General features: G+C 54.0%; 1 protein-coding gene across 1 annotated transcript in view; it reads left to right on the forward strand.

Moving 5' to 3' along the window:
• CACNA1C (calcium voltage-gated channel subunit alpha1 C) overlaps positions 1-18,195 on the forward strand; it is a 609,830-nt gene that overhangs the window by 557,771 nt on the left and 33,864 nt on the right. The window contains exons 33-36 of the mRNA XM_063076446.1: positions 10,089-10,121; positions 13,293-13,421; positions 15,372-15,437; positions 16,527-16,618. Of these exons, the coding sequence (XP_062932516.1) occupies positions 10,089-10,121; positions 13,293-13,421; positions 15,372-15,437; positions 16,527-16,618 (320 nt within the window). The remainder of the gene's footprint in view (positions 1-10,088; positions 10,122-13,292; positions 13,422-15,371; positions 15,438-16,526; positions 16,619-18,195) is intronic.

Consider the following 18,195-nt stretch of genomic DNA (forward strand, 5'->3'; position numbering starts at 1 on the left):
TACAACCTGATCAAAGCAAGTCCAAGCCTACTGACCACTGCCCATGACTCTGCAGCCTCAATAGGCCTGTTCCAGAAGCACAGTTCTGGCCTAACCCTGCACTCCTGGAGTGGCCAGGATCATGGACGACAAATTGAATGAGCAATAATGCTTGTTCTCAGAGGCAGGACCTTCCACCTCCAGGCCTCCCCAGAGTTTTCCAGTCCTGTTGTCATCACAAGACACTCCCAGACATATGGTCTATTTAGGAGTCCACACTTCTAGCCTCGTGAGGTTTCTCACCTGTAACCCATCATCTCTGACATTTTAAACCTACAGGAATCAACTCTCAGTCCCCTCACCAAGTGCCCTGTTTGTCCTAACTCCCCCAAAATGTGCCCCACATTTAAACTCATCCCTGCTCCTCCTTGCCTGTGCCAGGTGTGGGTGCCCCCCTCAGGAAACAGATTTCCCACCAATCCTAGGAATCCCACTGTATTTATAGCCTCGCTGTCTGTGCCAGCCACTGTTTCAAACATCTGTGATACATCTTGGGGCAAGACAAAAGCCCTGCCCTCATGGGCTTGCCTTTCAGAGCAGGGCAGTAAGTACAGAAGACAAGGGGACCATACAAGAAGGTGGTGACAGCTCTAGAAAAGAAAGTAGTGCTGGGCAAGGGGACCGGAGGTGCTGGGGTGGTAGAGGCAGGTGCTGTTTTAAATAGGATGGGCTTGCTTGAGGAGGCAACATTTGAACAAAGTGAAGCCAGGAAGGAATTGAGGAGCTAGCGTGAGGACACTGGGAGGAGAGTTCCAGGGCAGAGGAGCCGCCGGTGTGGCTGGTGCAAACTGAGCAGGGGAAGGAGAGGGATGGTGTTCGAGAGGCCACGGGTGCAGAGCGAGGGGGGGTTGCCTTTGTGGCTTTGAGCAGAGGGGCCATCTGGGTTTGAAGGCCCACCCAGCTGTCAACAGGAGCCAAGGGTGGAAGCCAGGAGACCATGTAGAAGGCAGACACAGCAATGCAGGGGGACCATGGTGGCTTAGAAGAAAGTGGTAGCATCAGAAGTGGTGAGAATGGCGGCCCCTCCGTGTGTCCTGGAAGTGGAGTGGCAGCATTTCCTGACAGACTGGGCATCCGGCAAGGCTGTGGACTGGTGTGCAGGGTGGGGTCGCAGGCGGAGCCTGTTTCAAGGGGCAAAGTGAGAGCAGGGTTTGGGCGTGTCCCTCAGACTTCAGGGAGGGCACAGAAGCCTGGGGCCCGGGTGTGGAGTTGCCAGTACATGGTGGGGCTCACAGCCAGGACAGAGGGCCGGCCGAGAGAGGGGATGGTGGGCCGTGGCGAGGCAGAGCCAGGAACATGCGCTTAAGTCCTCTTCACCCTGGGGCATGCCCCTGAACAACAGCAGGTGTGACTGGAGGCCACCCACAGGCCCTGCCCTGTGTCTCGGTGTCTTCCCCTGGAGCATCTCCTCCTCCGTGTGCCGGGTGTGGTCGGAGTGCAACTTCGGGCCACTCTCAGGCAGCCTGTGGGCGTTCTCTAGTTCTTTACTTCTTGGGTCTGAGGTCATATCTTCCAGAGGGAAAACACGTGGTTGTTAATGCAAGTCACTATAGCATCAAAAACTGCTCCCTAGTGTCCCGAGCTGGAATCAATGTGGGTGCTTGGGCCCACAGCCTTAGCCAACACTCTTCTTCGTTCTGTATTTTAAAGTATAGAAAGTGCTGAGAGGCCTAGATTCTTGCATTGCGGGTATAGAGAAGTATTCTCCAAGTGTGAAAGTAAAAAAAGCCTTGGTTATGTTTGTGGCTCTGGCACTATATAGCCAGGTGACTTAGAGCAGTTCACCCCCTTTTCTGGACCTCAATTGCCTTAGATACAAATGGGGCAGGGGTTGGAGATGGTCTCTTGCAACTTCAGGTCTCTTTGACTCTGGATTGGATACCTTCTAGTACCTGAAGTAGATGTTTCAGTCCCCCTCCTCATGTCGCCAGGTTTTAGAGTGGCATTTCCTTTCCTAGGGCTCCCAAGGCCTGTGAGAATGGCTGCCCCAGCTTTGGTGTGGCAGGTGTGGAGGCTCTAGAAAGAAGAGCCGGAGAGCAGCCTTCGGGAAGGGAGCAGGCACCAAGGCTGGCACGGGAGAGCACTGGCCCCGGGGCTCGGGCAAGGCTCTGGGGAGGAGAGCGGAACCATTGCTTGGGTGCCAAGACGCTGGGCCTTGGTGTAGAACGTGGTGCTGGCTGTGAGCTTAGCTGCTTAGGAGCAAGGTCAGGCGGGAAGGAGGGAGAGGACCGTGAGAAGGAGGAAAGGGAGAGGAAGACACAAGGGCTGCTCGGATGAGCACGGATCAGGCATCATGCTAAGGACATTATGCCCGTGATCGCATTAACTCCTTGGGATGTTATCCTCCACGTAGGGAGATGGAGGCTCAGGCACGGCGAACAATCTGCCCAAGGTCACACAGCACATGGGTGGCAAATCTGGGATTCACATCCATCTCTGTGAGAGAATTAACCCTCACATTTCCACAGAGCACATTGGCTAAACTCCTGGGCCACACTGGCCGCTGCCTGGCGCTGGCTGAGGCAGGGTCTGTGGCTCCTGCAGCTCCCAGGCCTGCATTTGATGCCCTCCTGCAAAGTGACTTTGGGCAGAGCTGCTTAACGCACCTGCTCTGTGCCTGTTGGTGCTGCTGAGGCTGGACCCGGAGGACTGGGTGCCGGTGGGAGGCTCAGAAGGCGGTCTGCACAGCCAGGACTCATATGCCTGACCGACAGGGCCCAGAAGACAAGGACAAGGGAAGCAGCAGGCAGCGTCGCTTCCCCTTGCCCAGGCAGCACCTGCAGCTCGCAGATGAGCATGGCAGGAGGGTGAGGCATGGGGGAGAGCAGTGCCGAGACAGGCTGGGCTGGGACTCGGCTGCAGGAAGTGTCCAGGGACAGACGTGAGGATTCTGGCCCCAAATCTTCCCCACCTCCAGTCCCCGAAGACTTTCCCCCTCAGTACCTCTCCACCGTAGACCGACAGGCACAGACGACTGATGATAACTGTCCCTCACTCGCTCCCCATAGAGATAACAAGGCAAGTTTGGCTCCTGCTCTGGCTTCAGCTCCTGGAAGGATGGAGGGAAGGTATGGACCCTGGGTCACGAGGGAGCTGCACACTCAGCCGCCCAGCTCCAGCCCCTCCATCCCTCTACCCACAGGCTCACGTGGCCAGCAGGCCTGGCTCCCTGCTGCCTGCCATTGTGGAGGAGGGGCCAGAACGGGCACGTGAAAGGCAAGGCTGAGCCCCCAGAGCTGTGGGAGGTGGAAAGATGTGGGCACAGCTTGGAGACCACCCAGCCCAGGCCCGTTTCCTTTCATTCCTCAAACACGCTGAGCACCTAGGTGTGAGAGTGTCTGGGGTACACGAATTTGAGGAGGACACCAGAGGCCAAAGGCAGGATACAACTTCATGGCTTTTCACAACAAGACCAGCCCCGAACCTGTCCCCTGTGCTTTTACCAGGGGCTCATAGGGCACTGCTGCCAGATGCTGTCCACATGACAATGGCCAGTGTGGCCTAAGCTAGTTCTAGGGTAGACAGATCAAATCAAGACTGGTGGCTCAGGACAGCTATGCCCCTACACTCCATTTCCCATAGCTGGGTCCCTCCTCCTGTGGCCCTCAGAGTTCCCTGCCACTTCCAGCACCACACCCCACCCTCCAGCAAAACTGACGCTGCCAAGGGGTCTTGTTTAAGAATGAGGTGATTCCAACATATTAATTCACACTACGGTGCTAGTGACTCAGTGCGTCACCCTTCCAAAAAATAATTCTATCTTTGAAAAGAAGGTAATGCTCAACCTAAAGCATTTTCAGTGTAACTAAGGTGAGACTTCAGGATTTGACACCTGAGTGGGAGGATGTTCTTGTAGACACCTCCCCACCCTCCACCCTTCTAGCTATTCTACAAAGGTAGTTTTCTACTCTGCTTAGAAATAAGGCTGGCCCAAGAGATTTAACAGAACCACCCTCATTCCTAGACGTGAGACAGCACATCTGACCAGCAGCAGTCCAGCTGGAATGGAGGAGCCTGGAAGCCTGTGGGGTGAGGCTTGCTGTGTGGCAGTGGCCTGTAGCCACTACAAGGCCAGACACAGTAAGAGGCAGAGAGACAGGCCTGACAGAGTGGCCTGGCACAGCGCGTTTCCTTAAATGCCATTGCCTAGAGGTATCCTGTAGGACTGACCCAAAAGGTCGCGGGAACTCTTTGCTATGGCAGCCTGTCGTGGGTCCTGAATTCAACTGGATAGTAGGTCACCCGAGCATCCCTGCAGCATGACACGTTGACGCCCCTGCCCACTGCCTCCTGACCAAGACCACTTTGCTTTTTATTTTCCTCTAATTTTATGTCCTTTCCTTCCCTGGTCTCATCTTTTCGACCCACATCCATCCTCCTTCCTTCTAAAATACAAGAGTAGAGGGAAGCTGTCACAACACCCCTCGGCTCGGCCAGACGGCCATCCGTGCCTCGCCAGTGTATGTGGCTTCAGTTCCCACAGGCTCAGCAGGCACCTGCGGTGGGTTTGCCTGAGGGTTCTAAAGCAAAGGGACCTAGAAGATTCCATGAGCTCGTACTGAGAAGAGCCGCACTGTGGATGGGCTCAAAAATGCCCCCAGCACCTCAGAAAGTACCGCCACTTCTGTTGACACTCATCTGCCTCGTGTGACGGCTCCCGCCCCTGAGGGTCATGTGTGTGTGTGCGTGTGTGTCCTGAATCTCTGTCTCTCTGCTTGCTCTTTCTTTTTCTCTCCCTTTCTTCTGTTTCCTTCTGACCTTGTTTGTGTGTGTGCGCACTCACGTTCTCTCTCTCTCTGGCATATGGAATTATTGGTGTTGGTAGATTTATTCCTCGTGGGTTTTTTGTTTTCCTTTCTTTGTCTGAATGACTGGATACTGGCTGTCCCTCCCAGGGCAAGATAAATCCACCCTGGCAATTTTGTAATTAGTCTTGTTCAGCGCGTGTTTTTGGCAGGTAATAGCACCTGGGGGCTGTCAAGTTGCAGGTGCATTCTACATACATAGTGACTCCTGAGGCTTACACTGCGTCTGGCCACTGTGCAGCCAACACTACAGATCACCAGTGTCAGCCTTCCACAGCCCAGCACAGCAAGGAGAGCCAGGGAGAGTCAGGAACCAGCAAGCCCCCTCAGTGCCTTGCCATCAGCCCCCTGGGGCCAAAGACCCCACCTCAAGGGGAGTTCTGAAGGGGCATTTCAACCATGTACCTGAAAATATAAAAATACATGAAAGGCCCTTCTCCTGCCAGCTAGAATTTCAGTTTGGAGGCACGTGAAAGCCAACATGGTGATGTGGAGGCTGGGGGTGCTTCCCACCTTCCACCCTCCCGTCTTCTGGCTCTGCCCCCACTGTTCTGACCTTTCCCTCCCTCCCTGTCCTTCCGCCTAGTCCTCCTCTGCTCAGTGCTGCTCTTCACAGATCCATTCGCATCTCTCCATTCACACCAGAACCAAATGGGCATTGTGCTTTAAAATTGCTTCCTACTATCCCTATTTCCTGCATTTGCCCTTGATTCTGAAAGCCACTGGCATCCACACTCAGCCCTGTATATCCCAGTTGACTGTGCTTATTTAAACTTTGCATCTCTCTTAGCAAGCAGCCTTTTCATTCGACTTTAGAAGGTTTGCCATTTAAAACATGTTTTACTTTGGCCTCCTTAAAATTCCTTTCCCTGGGCCGAGCCCGTGGCGCACTCGGGAGAGTGCAGTGCTGAGAGCGCAGCGACGCTCCCGCCGCGGGTTCGGATCCTATATAGGACTGGCCGGTGCACTCACTGGCTGAGTGCCGGTCACGAAAAAGACAAAAAAAAAAAAAAAAAAAAATTCCTTTCCCTGCTGCTATCTCCAGTGGCTCTAAGATTCAGCTTCTCCAGGCTCCTCCACATCTATAGGGCTTTAGGAGATAAAAGGATAATGAGGATCCCCTCCTCCCCGCATGAACATGCCCCCTTAACCTATACTTGCTGGTCCTGGCCACGAAGCTGGCAGCCCCTGAAGCCCCTGACTCCTGTCATTCCCAGTCCTCTCTCTGTGCACCACCTGATAAAACTGTCCTCCCAGCCTGGATTACCTCTGGGGTCTCACCAACAAAGCCCAGCCCCTCAGTCTTCCAGCACACCATGACACTGCCCCAACAGCGCTAGCCATCTTGTCCTGAAGATCAGATTGAGATGAGACTAAAGACAGTGAAAACAGAGAAGCAGAGCTCAGGCAGGGCAGGCGGTGCCAGCTGGACCCAGGCCTTCAGGTGGTTTGGAATGATATTTATATCAGATCCAACCCCTAAGTTATGGACAAGATATTTTTTTTAAGCAAGGGTTCTGTAGCAGAGAAGTCAGTAAAAGACTCACATGCCCGATGACACTGCTTTTGGCCCTATTTCAGAGGAGCGTGGGATCTCAGTGGCCCTGATGTTACAGCATTGTCTCAGTGGCAGCCACTGAGACCAGGCAGTCCTTTCCTGTGGGGCCACCAGCCAGCCTTCCCTGAGGAAATCTGAAGGTGACCTGCGCCTTCTAAGCTGACATGTCAAGGAGAGTTTCAGCTGTGGCTTGTGACCCCTTCAAAGTGCTCTCTAACCACCTAATCTCAAGAGAATACCCTGCAAGACAACTTGATTGAGTATTCCAGCCCCTAAATTCCTTGCCCCTGGCTGTGCTTTAAAAACATAATTTTTTAAAAACCTGTTTTATCTTACAAAGAACTATTTTTCAGCCACCTGTCATTCTCCAGAGGGGAAGTGTAGTGTGACAACTGGGAAACACATCCCACTGGCTCTCACCTCTGTCCTGAGAAGACCCTTCACCTAGGAGAACCCTCTCCGTGCTGGCCCCCAGCACTCCCTCAGTTCCCGCCTTGGCATCCTAAACGTGGTCTAGAGAAATGAGCTCAGTGAAAAGGAATAGTGAGACATTCTAGAAACAGACTCTGTCCACTGAGGCTATACTTCTAATGTGACCCTAAACTCAATTCTAGCTGCCCAATGCTATTCCTGTCATCACTGCCAATGACACCAGACCAGGGCAACCTGCATAAGTAGATTGAAGTGAGGTAACTGGCCTTTCCTTCCTGTCTGCTCGTAGCCCACAATCTGGAGCCACTCGCCAGCACTCTTTCTAAAGATGCCCACCCCTGCCTCAGATGCGGAGCAATATAGTTGTCACTCCATATCTCACTTATACTCATTGCATGACCAATTAGTTGCCTCAATATCTTGAAATCCTTAAAAATTAACAAACCATTAGAAAATGAAGATGAAAAAATTGGCTGCTCAAAAATTGACTCCGTGCCTCCCGTCAGTGGAGACAGTGCCATATTAAAGATCCCCAGAACGCTGCGGCTGGGGAAGCAGCCGCACTGGCTCCCCACAGAAGGGGGTGCTGGACGGCTTATGGGACGCAGCCTTCAGGGAATCTTACCACCCCTTTCTTCCCCAGCAAGACCATGGTGGAGACACTTTAAATGAACCCAAGGGGATTGGGAGCAGAGTAGGGAAAGGGTCAGACACTGAGGGCATGAGTATCCTGGGCTACCAGCTAATTCCGAATTTAGAGTCGAGTAGAGCCAATGCAGGAGGTTTCTCAAGGCATCCTGCTAGGTATGCAGGAGAGTGGGAAGTACATGAGTGTACTTCTCAGTGTACTGTCTCAGCGAACAGTGCTCCAGTGGGTCCAGCTGCCCTTCCAGCTCACAAAGACTCACATGACTGGAGGGGACCATCTAGCAAACGCCCTTGGCTCTGCTGGAGCGTCAGCAGACGGGTCCTCTGAGGGCGAGGGCCGCGTCTTGGACCTCTTCTGTTGTCCCAGGGAAACCGCTCCGTGACTGCTTTCTGCTTTTACCATGAGTGCTGATCTATTTCTGAGACCTCGGGTATTGTAAACATAGTTCCTCGCGTAAGAATAGGTTTGTGTGAGATGTTAAAGGCAACATGCTCCAACAAGTCAAGTGCCCTCTGAACAGCGCAGCTTAGTTAACGTGTGAGTCTCTAGATCCTCCCACAGTGGTGAGGATCCTGGGAGAGCTACCACTGCCTGGGCCAGGGGGCCCCAGAGGTCCCAAGGGCGCCCCTCCTCCCTCGCTCCACTGCCTCCAGCTGCTGCTTACTGCTGCTCGTCTCCTATTACAGACACATGCCGCACGGACTATTAAATTAGTGCATATTAGTAAAATAATAAAATACAATCAAGATTATTAGAACAGACCTAAAGCTAAATCTTGAAGGGAAGAATGATTTAAATAGATGAGATCTTGAACAGGAGCTATAAAGCCTAAAAAACAGCAAGAGAAAAGACAGTTAAATGTTTAAAAATCCCAAATGAAGAATTCTGAATGTTGAAGAAGGAAAGTAAAATAGTTTATTTTTAAAACGGCTAGAGGTTGGTTCAGTTGGGCCAGGTAAGCCAAGTAGGTTCTGTGAATTGTCCTATTTAGGATGGGATTGGCCCAAAAGACCTTCTAGCATTTGCCCAGGATTCACAGAACTCAAGGGCAGCTGTGGTGGTTTTCATGGTGGACCCAAGAGGGGAGCAATGGCCCACGCCTCCTGGGGGTCCCCTAATGCCCTGCACCCCCTCTGGCCCTCCCACTCCCCACCCCACTGAAGCCCGAGAAACACAGAACTCCTCTTCCAGTAACACAGGAGCACAGCACTGGAGCAGCCTGGGGCAGGAAGATGCCGGGGTACCTAGGCCTGGCCATCATGGGTAACTGCCATACGCCAACAGAAGAGGGCTTTCGGTGCTTTGACAAGAAATTCCGTGTGTGTGTGTGTGTGTCCGAGTGTGTGTGTGTGTGTGTGTGTGTGTGTGTGTGTGTCCGAGTCTCTGCTCATGTTCGTTTTTGTGTTCAGTCTCAGCCCACTAGCCCAGTCCTAGTGACCCTACCCCTCCTGGCAGCTAGTAATCTTCCTGAAGCAGAGCAGATCTAGAATGTGTTCTGTAAGTGACTAGAGAAGTGTCCCTCTCCTTCTTCCCTTACCTCACTCTATAGATCCACCATTCCCCAAAAAGGACATCTACCAACTTGCTATGGAAAAAAGAAGAGAATTTGCTGAGAAATCTGTTCCCAAAGAAGTATTTTCAGGCTGCAGCAAATGTCTAGCTGTGCACATATCCATCCTTTGAAAATTCCATTACACGTTTTCCTTGTTTGTACCTTAAAAACAGAAATGCAAGAGCAGCCATCTGGAAGTGGAGGGTAAAATCAGTCACGGCTCTGTAGTAAGAGCTCACAGCTCAGACGGCTGGGTCTGGGCTCCAGGAACTGGGCAGAGGCTGGCCCTGTGACACTCCCCTGAAGTATCCTCAGCTCCCACCCCAAATTGGGTTCAGCACTCAGACCCATGAGAATAGCTTCTTAGGGTGTTAGTAGTAATATCCTAAATTGTGTGCAGGGCTTTCAAGGTTAAAAAACAATTCAACACTCATTATTCCATGCCAATGGCCAGGATTCCCCCATCTAGTGACCAGTAGCCAAGCAAGGCCATCTCCTGCCTGAGCCCCTGAGCTAGCCCCTGCTCTGGAGGCGGTTGAGGGCCACCTCTTTAGCTCCTCCTCAGTGATAGCTAGAGTTCAGTCTTCCCCTAAACCTGAGGGGCCATTACCCTTGACTCCTTTGGGTAAATATGTGTGGCAAGGACAGGCTCTGGTGGAGGCGAGGCCTCTGTCTCCAGCTGGTGCTGCAGCACAGGCCCTCAAAGCTTCCCTTAGAACACTCGGCTGGTTGAAAAAGAAAGCTTCCATCCACAAAATCTGGAAGACCTCACCTGCTCATCTATAATGGGTGCGAGTTATTGAATTCGCGGCCAGAGATGGTCACAGGTAGGAGAGTGCCTTTCGGGTCCTCATTAGATGCGAGGCCTGTGATGCAGGGCCCACACTCATGGTGCTGTCCCAGAACCTGCCAGGCCCACGCTTTGTATTTTGTCACTTGTTTCCTTTTGCCCTCTCCTGCCACTGTGTTGCTCCTGTGTTAGCCAAGACCTGACATACCAGCGTCTTCCTCGGAGACTCATTACAGCTTATCTCTATCTGCCTTTCTTTAAAGCCAGCTGAACATACCCAATGCTCTCCCTCTATGGTAAGACCAACCCTCCAGACCACGCTTCCAGCTTCTATGACCCCCTCTGACACCCCCACCTGTACCCACCCCAACCCCCAGAGTCTCTGGGAGCCCACCTGGCTCCCACTGCATGTGGCCACTGTGTCTGTCATGTGCCTGCCTGCCCATTGTCGTGAGCTGTGAGGTGTTGTTTGTGCAGTGGTGTTCTTTCACCTCCCTGAGCTTTTCCCGGGGGTGGCAGTTCACTTAGCCATCTAATGAGCACTGGGAGAGAACTGGACCCAAGGGCCACTTCCTGTTAAACATCCCAAGGACTCCACTGGCTAAAGTCTCTAACTGGAATGCCATGTGGGAAATCTGCAGAGGGCCCTGTGAGAGCCCTGCTGAGGGCCTCCAGGGCCGGGGGAAAGAGAGGTGCTCTAGCCAGGGGACGGAAGGGCCCACAATGACTTCCTGCTGGTCAGTGTTACCCAACATCTCTTAACTCCAAGCCTCCCTTGTGCTCCAAGTGTAAGGTCACCATAAAAGGCTTAAGCTGGGACCTGTCACTGACAGGATGGTTGCATTCCCTCCCAGTCACTCCAACTATGTTGCCCCTTGCATTTTTCCAATTCCTGAAGTTTGTTGAAATTAGGCTATACCCACTTTTCTGCAGCAGGCTTGAAGCAGGAAAACAAACTTGGTTGGTTGGACCACTCCTGTCGTAGGCGTCTGTGATTCACTTTGACTAAAGTGATAGAGATGCCACTCAGTGTGACCTTGAGGTGTCCTTGGAACAGCCTCCTCCAAAAGATTGCTGTCACACATTTAAAACTGGGCCAAGTGCAAATTTTTAGAAGGACCAGTGGGCTGGTTCCCCAAGCCCCGAAAGTCAGCAGTCTGGAGGCAAGATGGGGTGGGCTGGTGGTGTTCCCCAAAGCACTCCGCCCACTGGGCCAAGGCTGCCGAGGGGCCGGCTGGAGCACGGTGTCCTGCCCACTTCGGGGGACAGCCATGTGGGTTCGCTTCTCCACTGCACTGCCATTTGGTGTATTAAAGGAGGCTGCTGTGTACAAACGGCAGTGTTTCCTTCTCCTTCTAGAGCAGCATCAGGGAGCTGCGGCAATGTGGGGTCCTGAGGGCCAGAGGGATTTGCCCTGCAAGCCTGGTTTTTGGTGGTTTTTTTAAGTCATCATATCTAGATGCCCCTGTAGCACCAACTTCTAAACCTCTGACACTCACAGCTGAAGTCCCCACTTAAGCTTGTTCTTTCTTCTTTTCCTCCTTCCCCGAACAAGGTGGAACTGACAGCTGAGTTACAAAACCCTAAGCCTCCCCTGCATACTCCTCTGGGGGAACACAACCTCCTTTGAAGGAGAGAAAATAGAATTTCAAGTACATACACAGGTGATAGAAAAACTGAGATTAAGGGCATCAAAGACTTCGCGATGCACAGGCCGGGCAAGGCCCAGGGACAGGACAGGACCACACCTGCAGTGCACCCTGAGCCCCCTCATCAGCCCATGTAGCAGGCCCCAAACACCCACAGGTCTGTCCCCTGCCTTGAGGGGAACAGGAGCCCCAGGAGGAGAGGAGGCAGCTCTGATTTTGAAGTATAAGAAATATTCAGACCCTCCTGTCTGGAAGGTCTGAAGACCAGGAGAGACCCTGTCTGGCTTGGTTTCTGTGCAGCACCCCAGGGTGGAGGGAGGGACATGTAAAAGCTGCCTCTGCATTTCCCTGCCCCAGTGAAGTGAGTGTCCCCTGAAGCCACCCAGCATCAGTGAGGGTCAGCACAGGCTGCAGGGTTAGAATGGAAAAGCCGTGTGAGCCCTCGAGGGCTTTAGTGCCGGTGACATTTTCAGGGGCTACAAGCAAGGCACAAGTATTGTCAAGGGTCTGACCTGGAAGTCATTAAACATGAAGCGAGTGAAGCAAGAGGAAGAGTGGAATGGGGCACAGGGGGCCATGGGGGTCCCCTTGGCAGCCTGGAGGCCTTCCTGCCAGAGCGAGGGACACTCAGACAGAAAGAGTAACAGGAAGCCCAGCGGGTCTGTTCTCTCCCGGGGCCAGGACCAGCAGGGTGGGTGAGCTGCACTAGCTCTGGGGAAGGGTGAGCGTCCTCAGCCCCAGCGGGTTACCTCCCTCTGTGGTGGAAGGGGGATGGGTTCATGTTGTCCTCAGGTCTGGAGCAGAGGGTGACAGGGCAGCCTGTCCTGCTCCTGAGCCCTGGCCGGGCATGTGCCCAAGCCCCCAGGTTCCTGAAGGTCCCACAGCTGAGGGTGAGCCTTTGGCCCCAGACCCCACAGCAGCACATCACAAAGCCACCTCGGCTTGCCCTGGCCTAGATTCCGTCCCCTCCCTCTCCCCTTCTCTCCAGGACTCCACAGAGCGAGATGATCTGCCCCGAGCAGGACAGGGCCTGGACCTATCTAGGGCTCAGCCCAAGTGAACGCCTTCCCTACCTCACCCTGCCCCACACCCCCACCCCTTCCAGAGTCTTGCACAGCCTGGGGAGGGTTGGAGCCTCCTAGAGGCCCCAGAGCAGAGGTGAGTAGGAGGACAAGAGCTTCAGAGCAGGGGCCAAAAACAGACACTCCACAGTCAGCAACGCCCCTCCTCCCCATCCTATCCCACCCCTGCAGCCAGCTTGGGGCAAGAGCTGTGGGAAGTAGAGGAGGCCCGAGGTGTCGTCAGTGGGCAGCCCCTCTGCCCTGAGCTCTCAGCCAGCATCCTCCAGAGAGCCGGGCCCCACTTGGACACAGTACCCTGTGCCACACCAGGCAGGCTATGAGCTGGGGCTGCGTCCTCGGCACCCTGCCAGAGAAGGGGGCCTCTGGGGGCAGCTGGTTCTGGGCCTAGAAAGTTCCAAAGCATATGGTCGTTCCTGTGGAATCCCCCATTGCTCCATCCAGGGCATTGAGAACTAGGGGTGAAGGGAAAGGGGGAGAACAGAAAAACAGGGCCATGGGCACAGGGGCCTGGGCACAGCTTGGCTCTGCACAGACCACAGGAAGGTTGTCTACCCAGAAGAGGCGGGCAGCCGACCTCGCCTCTGCGGACCAGGGGAGAGAGCCTAGTGCAGCTGACCCCACCCTGACCTCCTCCCTACCCTCCCTGAGGGCTTGTTTCTCACAAGAGCGGGCCCACCCCTCCTTGCCCACCTCCTCTTCTGTGCTAACTGCACCTCCTGTTGCCGATGGATTCCAGAGTGCAGAGGAAAACTCCCGCATCTCCATCACTTTCTTCCGCCTCTTCCGCGTCATGCGCCTGGTCAAGCTGCTGAGCCGCGGGGAGGGCATCCGGACCCTGCTGTGGACCTTCATCAAGTCCTTCCAGGTAGCCGTGCCACCCCTCCCCCAGCGACGCACTGCCTGCAGAGGGGGAGCCCCTCATCTCCCAGGGGGCTGCACCCAGCTGTCACCAGTGGCCCCTGGACGGGAGCTGAGCTGCCGAGGCAGGAGGAAAGAGTCCACCCCAGGGCTCAGGCTACTCCATAGCCGTGGGACAGCACCCCCCTAAAGTGAGAGGGTTGGACAGGGACTGTGGTTTTCAAAGGCAGGCTCCTGGAGCCCCAGGCTTCCTCAAAGCCAAGGTACGGAAGGGCGGGGATGAGGGGGTGGCTGAAAAGGTTCTGCTTTCTTCCCGTGCTTACGGATCCCTTCACAAGAACTTACTGAACAGAGGAGCTTCATGGTATGGAACAAACTGAAAAATGGGCCTAGATAATCTGATGACCTCTATGGCCCCTCCAATTCCGGCATTTTCAGAGCCTAGCTGTTGCCTTCCTCCCACGGGCATTTCAGCAGTGTCTGCAGACCATACCTGCCTATGTCCTCAGCCAAACTCTCAGGGACCCTGTGTCACTCCACTCAAGGAGAGAGATCCCTCGTATAGGCACAAGATTGCTAACTATGTGATTAATTCCTTATTCTCAGCCATCATTTTCCATCTGTAAAAACAGAATAATGATCGCCCCTGGCCAGCTCTGAGGAGTGTTATGTAAGTTTGGAGTTAAAGAGAAGCAAAGCTGTTAGGTCAGTTGAATTCTTCAAAGATGAGTGTCGAAACCTCCACATATGGCTCATGCGTCCCTGGCCTGGTGGGGAGGACAGGCCTGCTTCCTCCCAGGGAAGTGCCATCTCCAGCTTCCCAGGACAGGAGGCCTGCCTGCACTGAGGACCGGTCTTCATGCCCCTCCCTGGCCAGTGCCTGCCCGGGACGGTGCATGCAGTCAGTCTCTGACCCATGTGTGCCTGCGGAAAAGGTGCTCACGGCCCCCAGGCAGCCTCCTGTGGGTCACTCCAAGCTGTCCACTGGACCAGACACCCAGGGCCCCAGCCCGGCACCTCCTCTCAGCCAGGCCTGTGCCCACCTGTACTCTGCTCGGCCTGGGGTCTCCCTGAGGATTCAGTCATAGCACTAACTAATGGGAGCAGGACGTGGGTACCCCGGGGTCCCACAGGCCCTCCCATTTCCCTGCACTAGGACAGGGACTGAGTGTGGGGCAGGAGTCTCAACCCCACAGAAAAGCCTCGCGTGGTCTCGCTGCGCCATCTAGTGGCGCGCAGCGGTGCTCAGGCTCGCGGTGCCTCCCCCGGAAGGGTGGGGGTGCTGGAAAAGCAGTTGTCCGAGCTCCAGGGCAGCGTGGAGTGAATAAAATCTATGGCTCCCAACCATGTGCCAAGTGTTGCACTAAGCGCTTTAGAAGCCTTAAATCATTTCAACGCCACAAAAGTCCTGAGGGGTCATTATTATTCCCATTTTTCAGATGAGAAAACGTGGGCTCAGAGAGGTTAAGTAATATGCCCAAGCTCCCATAGCTAGAAAGAGACATGATCTTGTAAGTTTTTCTTTATTAAGTGTTTTTTATTACAATAGTAATACCTGCTCACTGCAGCTAGTGGAACAGAATTAAACTGCTTAAAGCCTCCAGCCCACTCCCAGGTAGCCACTGTCCGCGTGTTATGTATCCTCCAGGACCTGCTCCGTGCTTGTACAAATGTATATGTAGAGTCAGAGGAGTCTTTGCTCGTTCCTGATTGTTCTCACCACTGCAGTATCGCACTATGTCCATTCTCCACACTCTGCTTTTAAAACCAAGCCTACGTGAGAAGCCAGTGTCTGTTCCTCAGGCCTTCTCCCAAGTGCCCAAGATGTGCGTGGAGCTCTTGGAATGCCCCCTCCCACCACTCAAAGCCAGGCAGCAGCTGATGGCTGCAGGGAGGGGATGCATGCTCCCTAGGAAGGGGTGCAGCCAACCTCATGGTGCCCTGCACTTCCTTCCAGGCCCTGCCATACGTGGCCCTGCTGATAGTGATGCTGTTCTTCATCTACGCCGTGATCGGGATGCAGGTAGGGAGCTCTCCACTCATCTCCTCCTGGCTCCAGCACTGCACTCCCTGCCGCCCGACTACCCCTGTCCCTCTTCCATCCTCTGAGGCTGAAGAGGTCACAGGAACTGGAACTTCCCCCAGATGGATATCCTGTAGGTAGCAGGGTGAATGCCAAGTGTGGGGTACAGAGAGCTTTCCCCCGAAGACCCAGGACTGGGTCTGCTCTTGGTAGAGGGAAAACACCCCAATCCTGCAGTGGGCCTCGGGAGAGATGCAGCCCTTCTTAGGAAGCAACAGAAGGTGTGTCTGACCAGCCTCCACCTTTGTCCAGGTCTGATGGGCCTGAGAATTACTCCAGCGTCATTCAGGAGAAGCTAATGACTGAAAGAGAGGGATGGAGGGAGGGAGAGGAAGGCTGTGCCCATAAACACGCAGCAGTGTTCTGAGGCCTCCCCTCACAGGTGCCCACCACACCTTCTCCTACCCCAAACCCAGAGTTTGCCAGCCTCTCTTCAGGGCTCCAGCTGAGTTCCCCAAGCTCAGACTTGGCAGAACATCTCAGCCCAGCATGTCCTCAGCAGCTCATTGCAGAAGGACCAAAAGGTTCATAGGCCAAAACCTTTTGAGATAAAAAAGAGACCCCTGATAAAGTGTGGCAGTTCTCAGATAAGCACAGCTTTAAAAGGCCAGGGAAAAACAGAGGCCTCCGATTTCAGGGATGACTTAAGTGTGCCCAAGCCTCAGATCGCTCATTCCATGTCACTCCAGAATCCAAGAACTAAATTTGGAAGAGTGCTTGGGCATGTGGAGCTGAAATGGCAAAACCGTGAGGGCCGGTGAGCCCTGTGTCCCATGTAGAAGCCAGGCCCTGGGCTTGGCACCCACCGTGCTCAGCCATGGCACTTTCTTGAACATGGCTCTTGTTCAGTGTAGGGAATTGGGGCCACACACTGCCTGCCAGGTCACATCAGGAGACTGCTCACCTTATAGGCCGGCCAGTCCCAGAGTCACCTGTGACCCCTGAAGAGACCTTTGAACAATGAATGGTTGGAAATTAGGTCCCTTTCTGTCCACAGGTCACCAAATAACTCTTCCTTCCCTCTACTAGGTGTTTGGAAAAATTGCCCTGAATGACACCACAGAGATCAACCGCAACAACAACTTTCAGACCTTCCCACAAGCCGTGCTGCTGCTCTTCAGGTGGGTCTCCGAGGACGAGGCATGCACATGCGTGCACACACACACGTGCACACACACGCGCACACACACACGCGCGCACACACACACGCGCACACACACACACACACACATGCATGGCGCACCTGTGGCTGGATGTGGACCACTGGGGGCCAGTCTCCAGGAGGAAGGAAAGAGGGAGGACACGGGCTCTCCCTTCCCGCTGGGAAGCCAGCCATCTCCCGGTGGTTTCACACAATTTCCCATCAGGCAGCTCCCTGCACACTGACACACCCGCTGGTAACCACCCAGAGCCACTAGGGGATCAAAAGTCAAATACGGAAAGCACTCTGGTTTGGCATTGGAACAGGCTCAAAGCCAAGGTCGCGACACACGCACTTCATGGCCTTGAGCAAGACACCTAACCTCTCTGAGCCTTAGTTTCCTCGTGAAATAAATACAGATGTGGGTCACTGTGCCGGTGTCTGTGCCATCTGCTGTGTTGGGTGGTCATGTCCAAGCATGCTTGGTTCCATCCGCGTGCAAGCCAGCCTCAAGTCTTCCCACTTCTTGGAAGGCCCTGGCTTGGGGCTGGCTGGGGAAGGGGCCGTTTCCCTAACCTGCCCTCAAGCGAGCCTGTGCTGCCGCCACTTCTCCTCTCTCATCTGCTCATAACAACCCCCTTGATCTGCCCCAGACTTGTCACTTTCCTGCCCATCACAGCCTAGAACTCTGGGACCCCCATACAGTCCAGGGCTGGTAGGTGAAAGCTACCCTGTCCTGAGCTGGGTGATTTATAAAGTCCATTCCGGCATGGGTATTCCACGTACCATGGCACTAGGAGAGGTGCCAGCCATTTTCTCTCCCTGGGCTCCTTTCCAGGGGGTCTTGGGGCTGCTGTCAACCCTGCCTCCGCCATGCTGTGAAGAGCCCTCTCCCCATACCCAAGCCCACGTTTCATTATTGTTCAAAATATATTATGTCAAATAGCGGGCTCCTAAATAATGCTGTGACATCACCACCTTATAAATGATCAGAACACAGGGCCATTGTTAACTGCTATTTAAAAGCCTGTGCCACATTGAAATACGGGAGTTGGACACAGATATCAGACTGAGCACATGGGCTTACTCCCCTCTTTTCCTAAAGTCTTGATGACAGAAGATATTTTTAAAAAGAATAAACTCATAACAGTACTAGAGGGAAACATGAAAGAGTGCTATTTGTGAACCAGAAATGTGGAGGAATTTCCAAATGGAGGCACGCAGATGGATTCTTTGATGAAGGACCAAGGCCTGAGAAAAGCTCACCTCCAAACAGGGCAAGTGAGGCCTACACAGGTGACAGCAGCGGGGGCTCTCCATGCTCAGGGTCAGCAGACACAAGGCACAGGAGAGGCCCGGGGCCCTAGCCTGGCTGGCTTCTCAGGGACTCACGCTGGAGAGTGCTTGTTAATGCCCCCAAGCTGAGAGCAGCAGACTTGGCATCACAGCCCTGGGCTTTGGGGTCTGAGGGCAGAGCAGGCCCCCCAGCAAACCTGCCCTCAGAGAGAAGCAACCTGCCCAGCTCACCTGGCAGCACATCTTGTCTTCCATGATCCC

Source organism: Cynocephalus volans, chromosome 1, assembly GCF_027409185.1.
Source record: "Cynocephalus volans isolate mCynVol1 chromosome 1, mCynVol1.pri, whole genome shotgun sequence".
Lineage (NCBI taxonomy): Eukaryota > Metazoa > Chordata > Mammalia > Dermoptera > Cynocephalidae > Cynocephalus > Cynocephalus volans.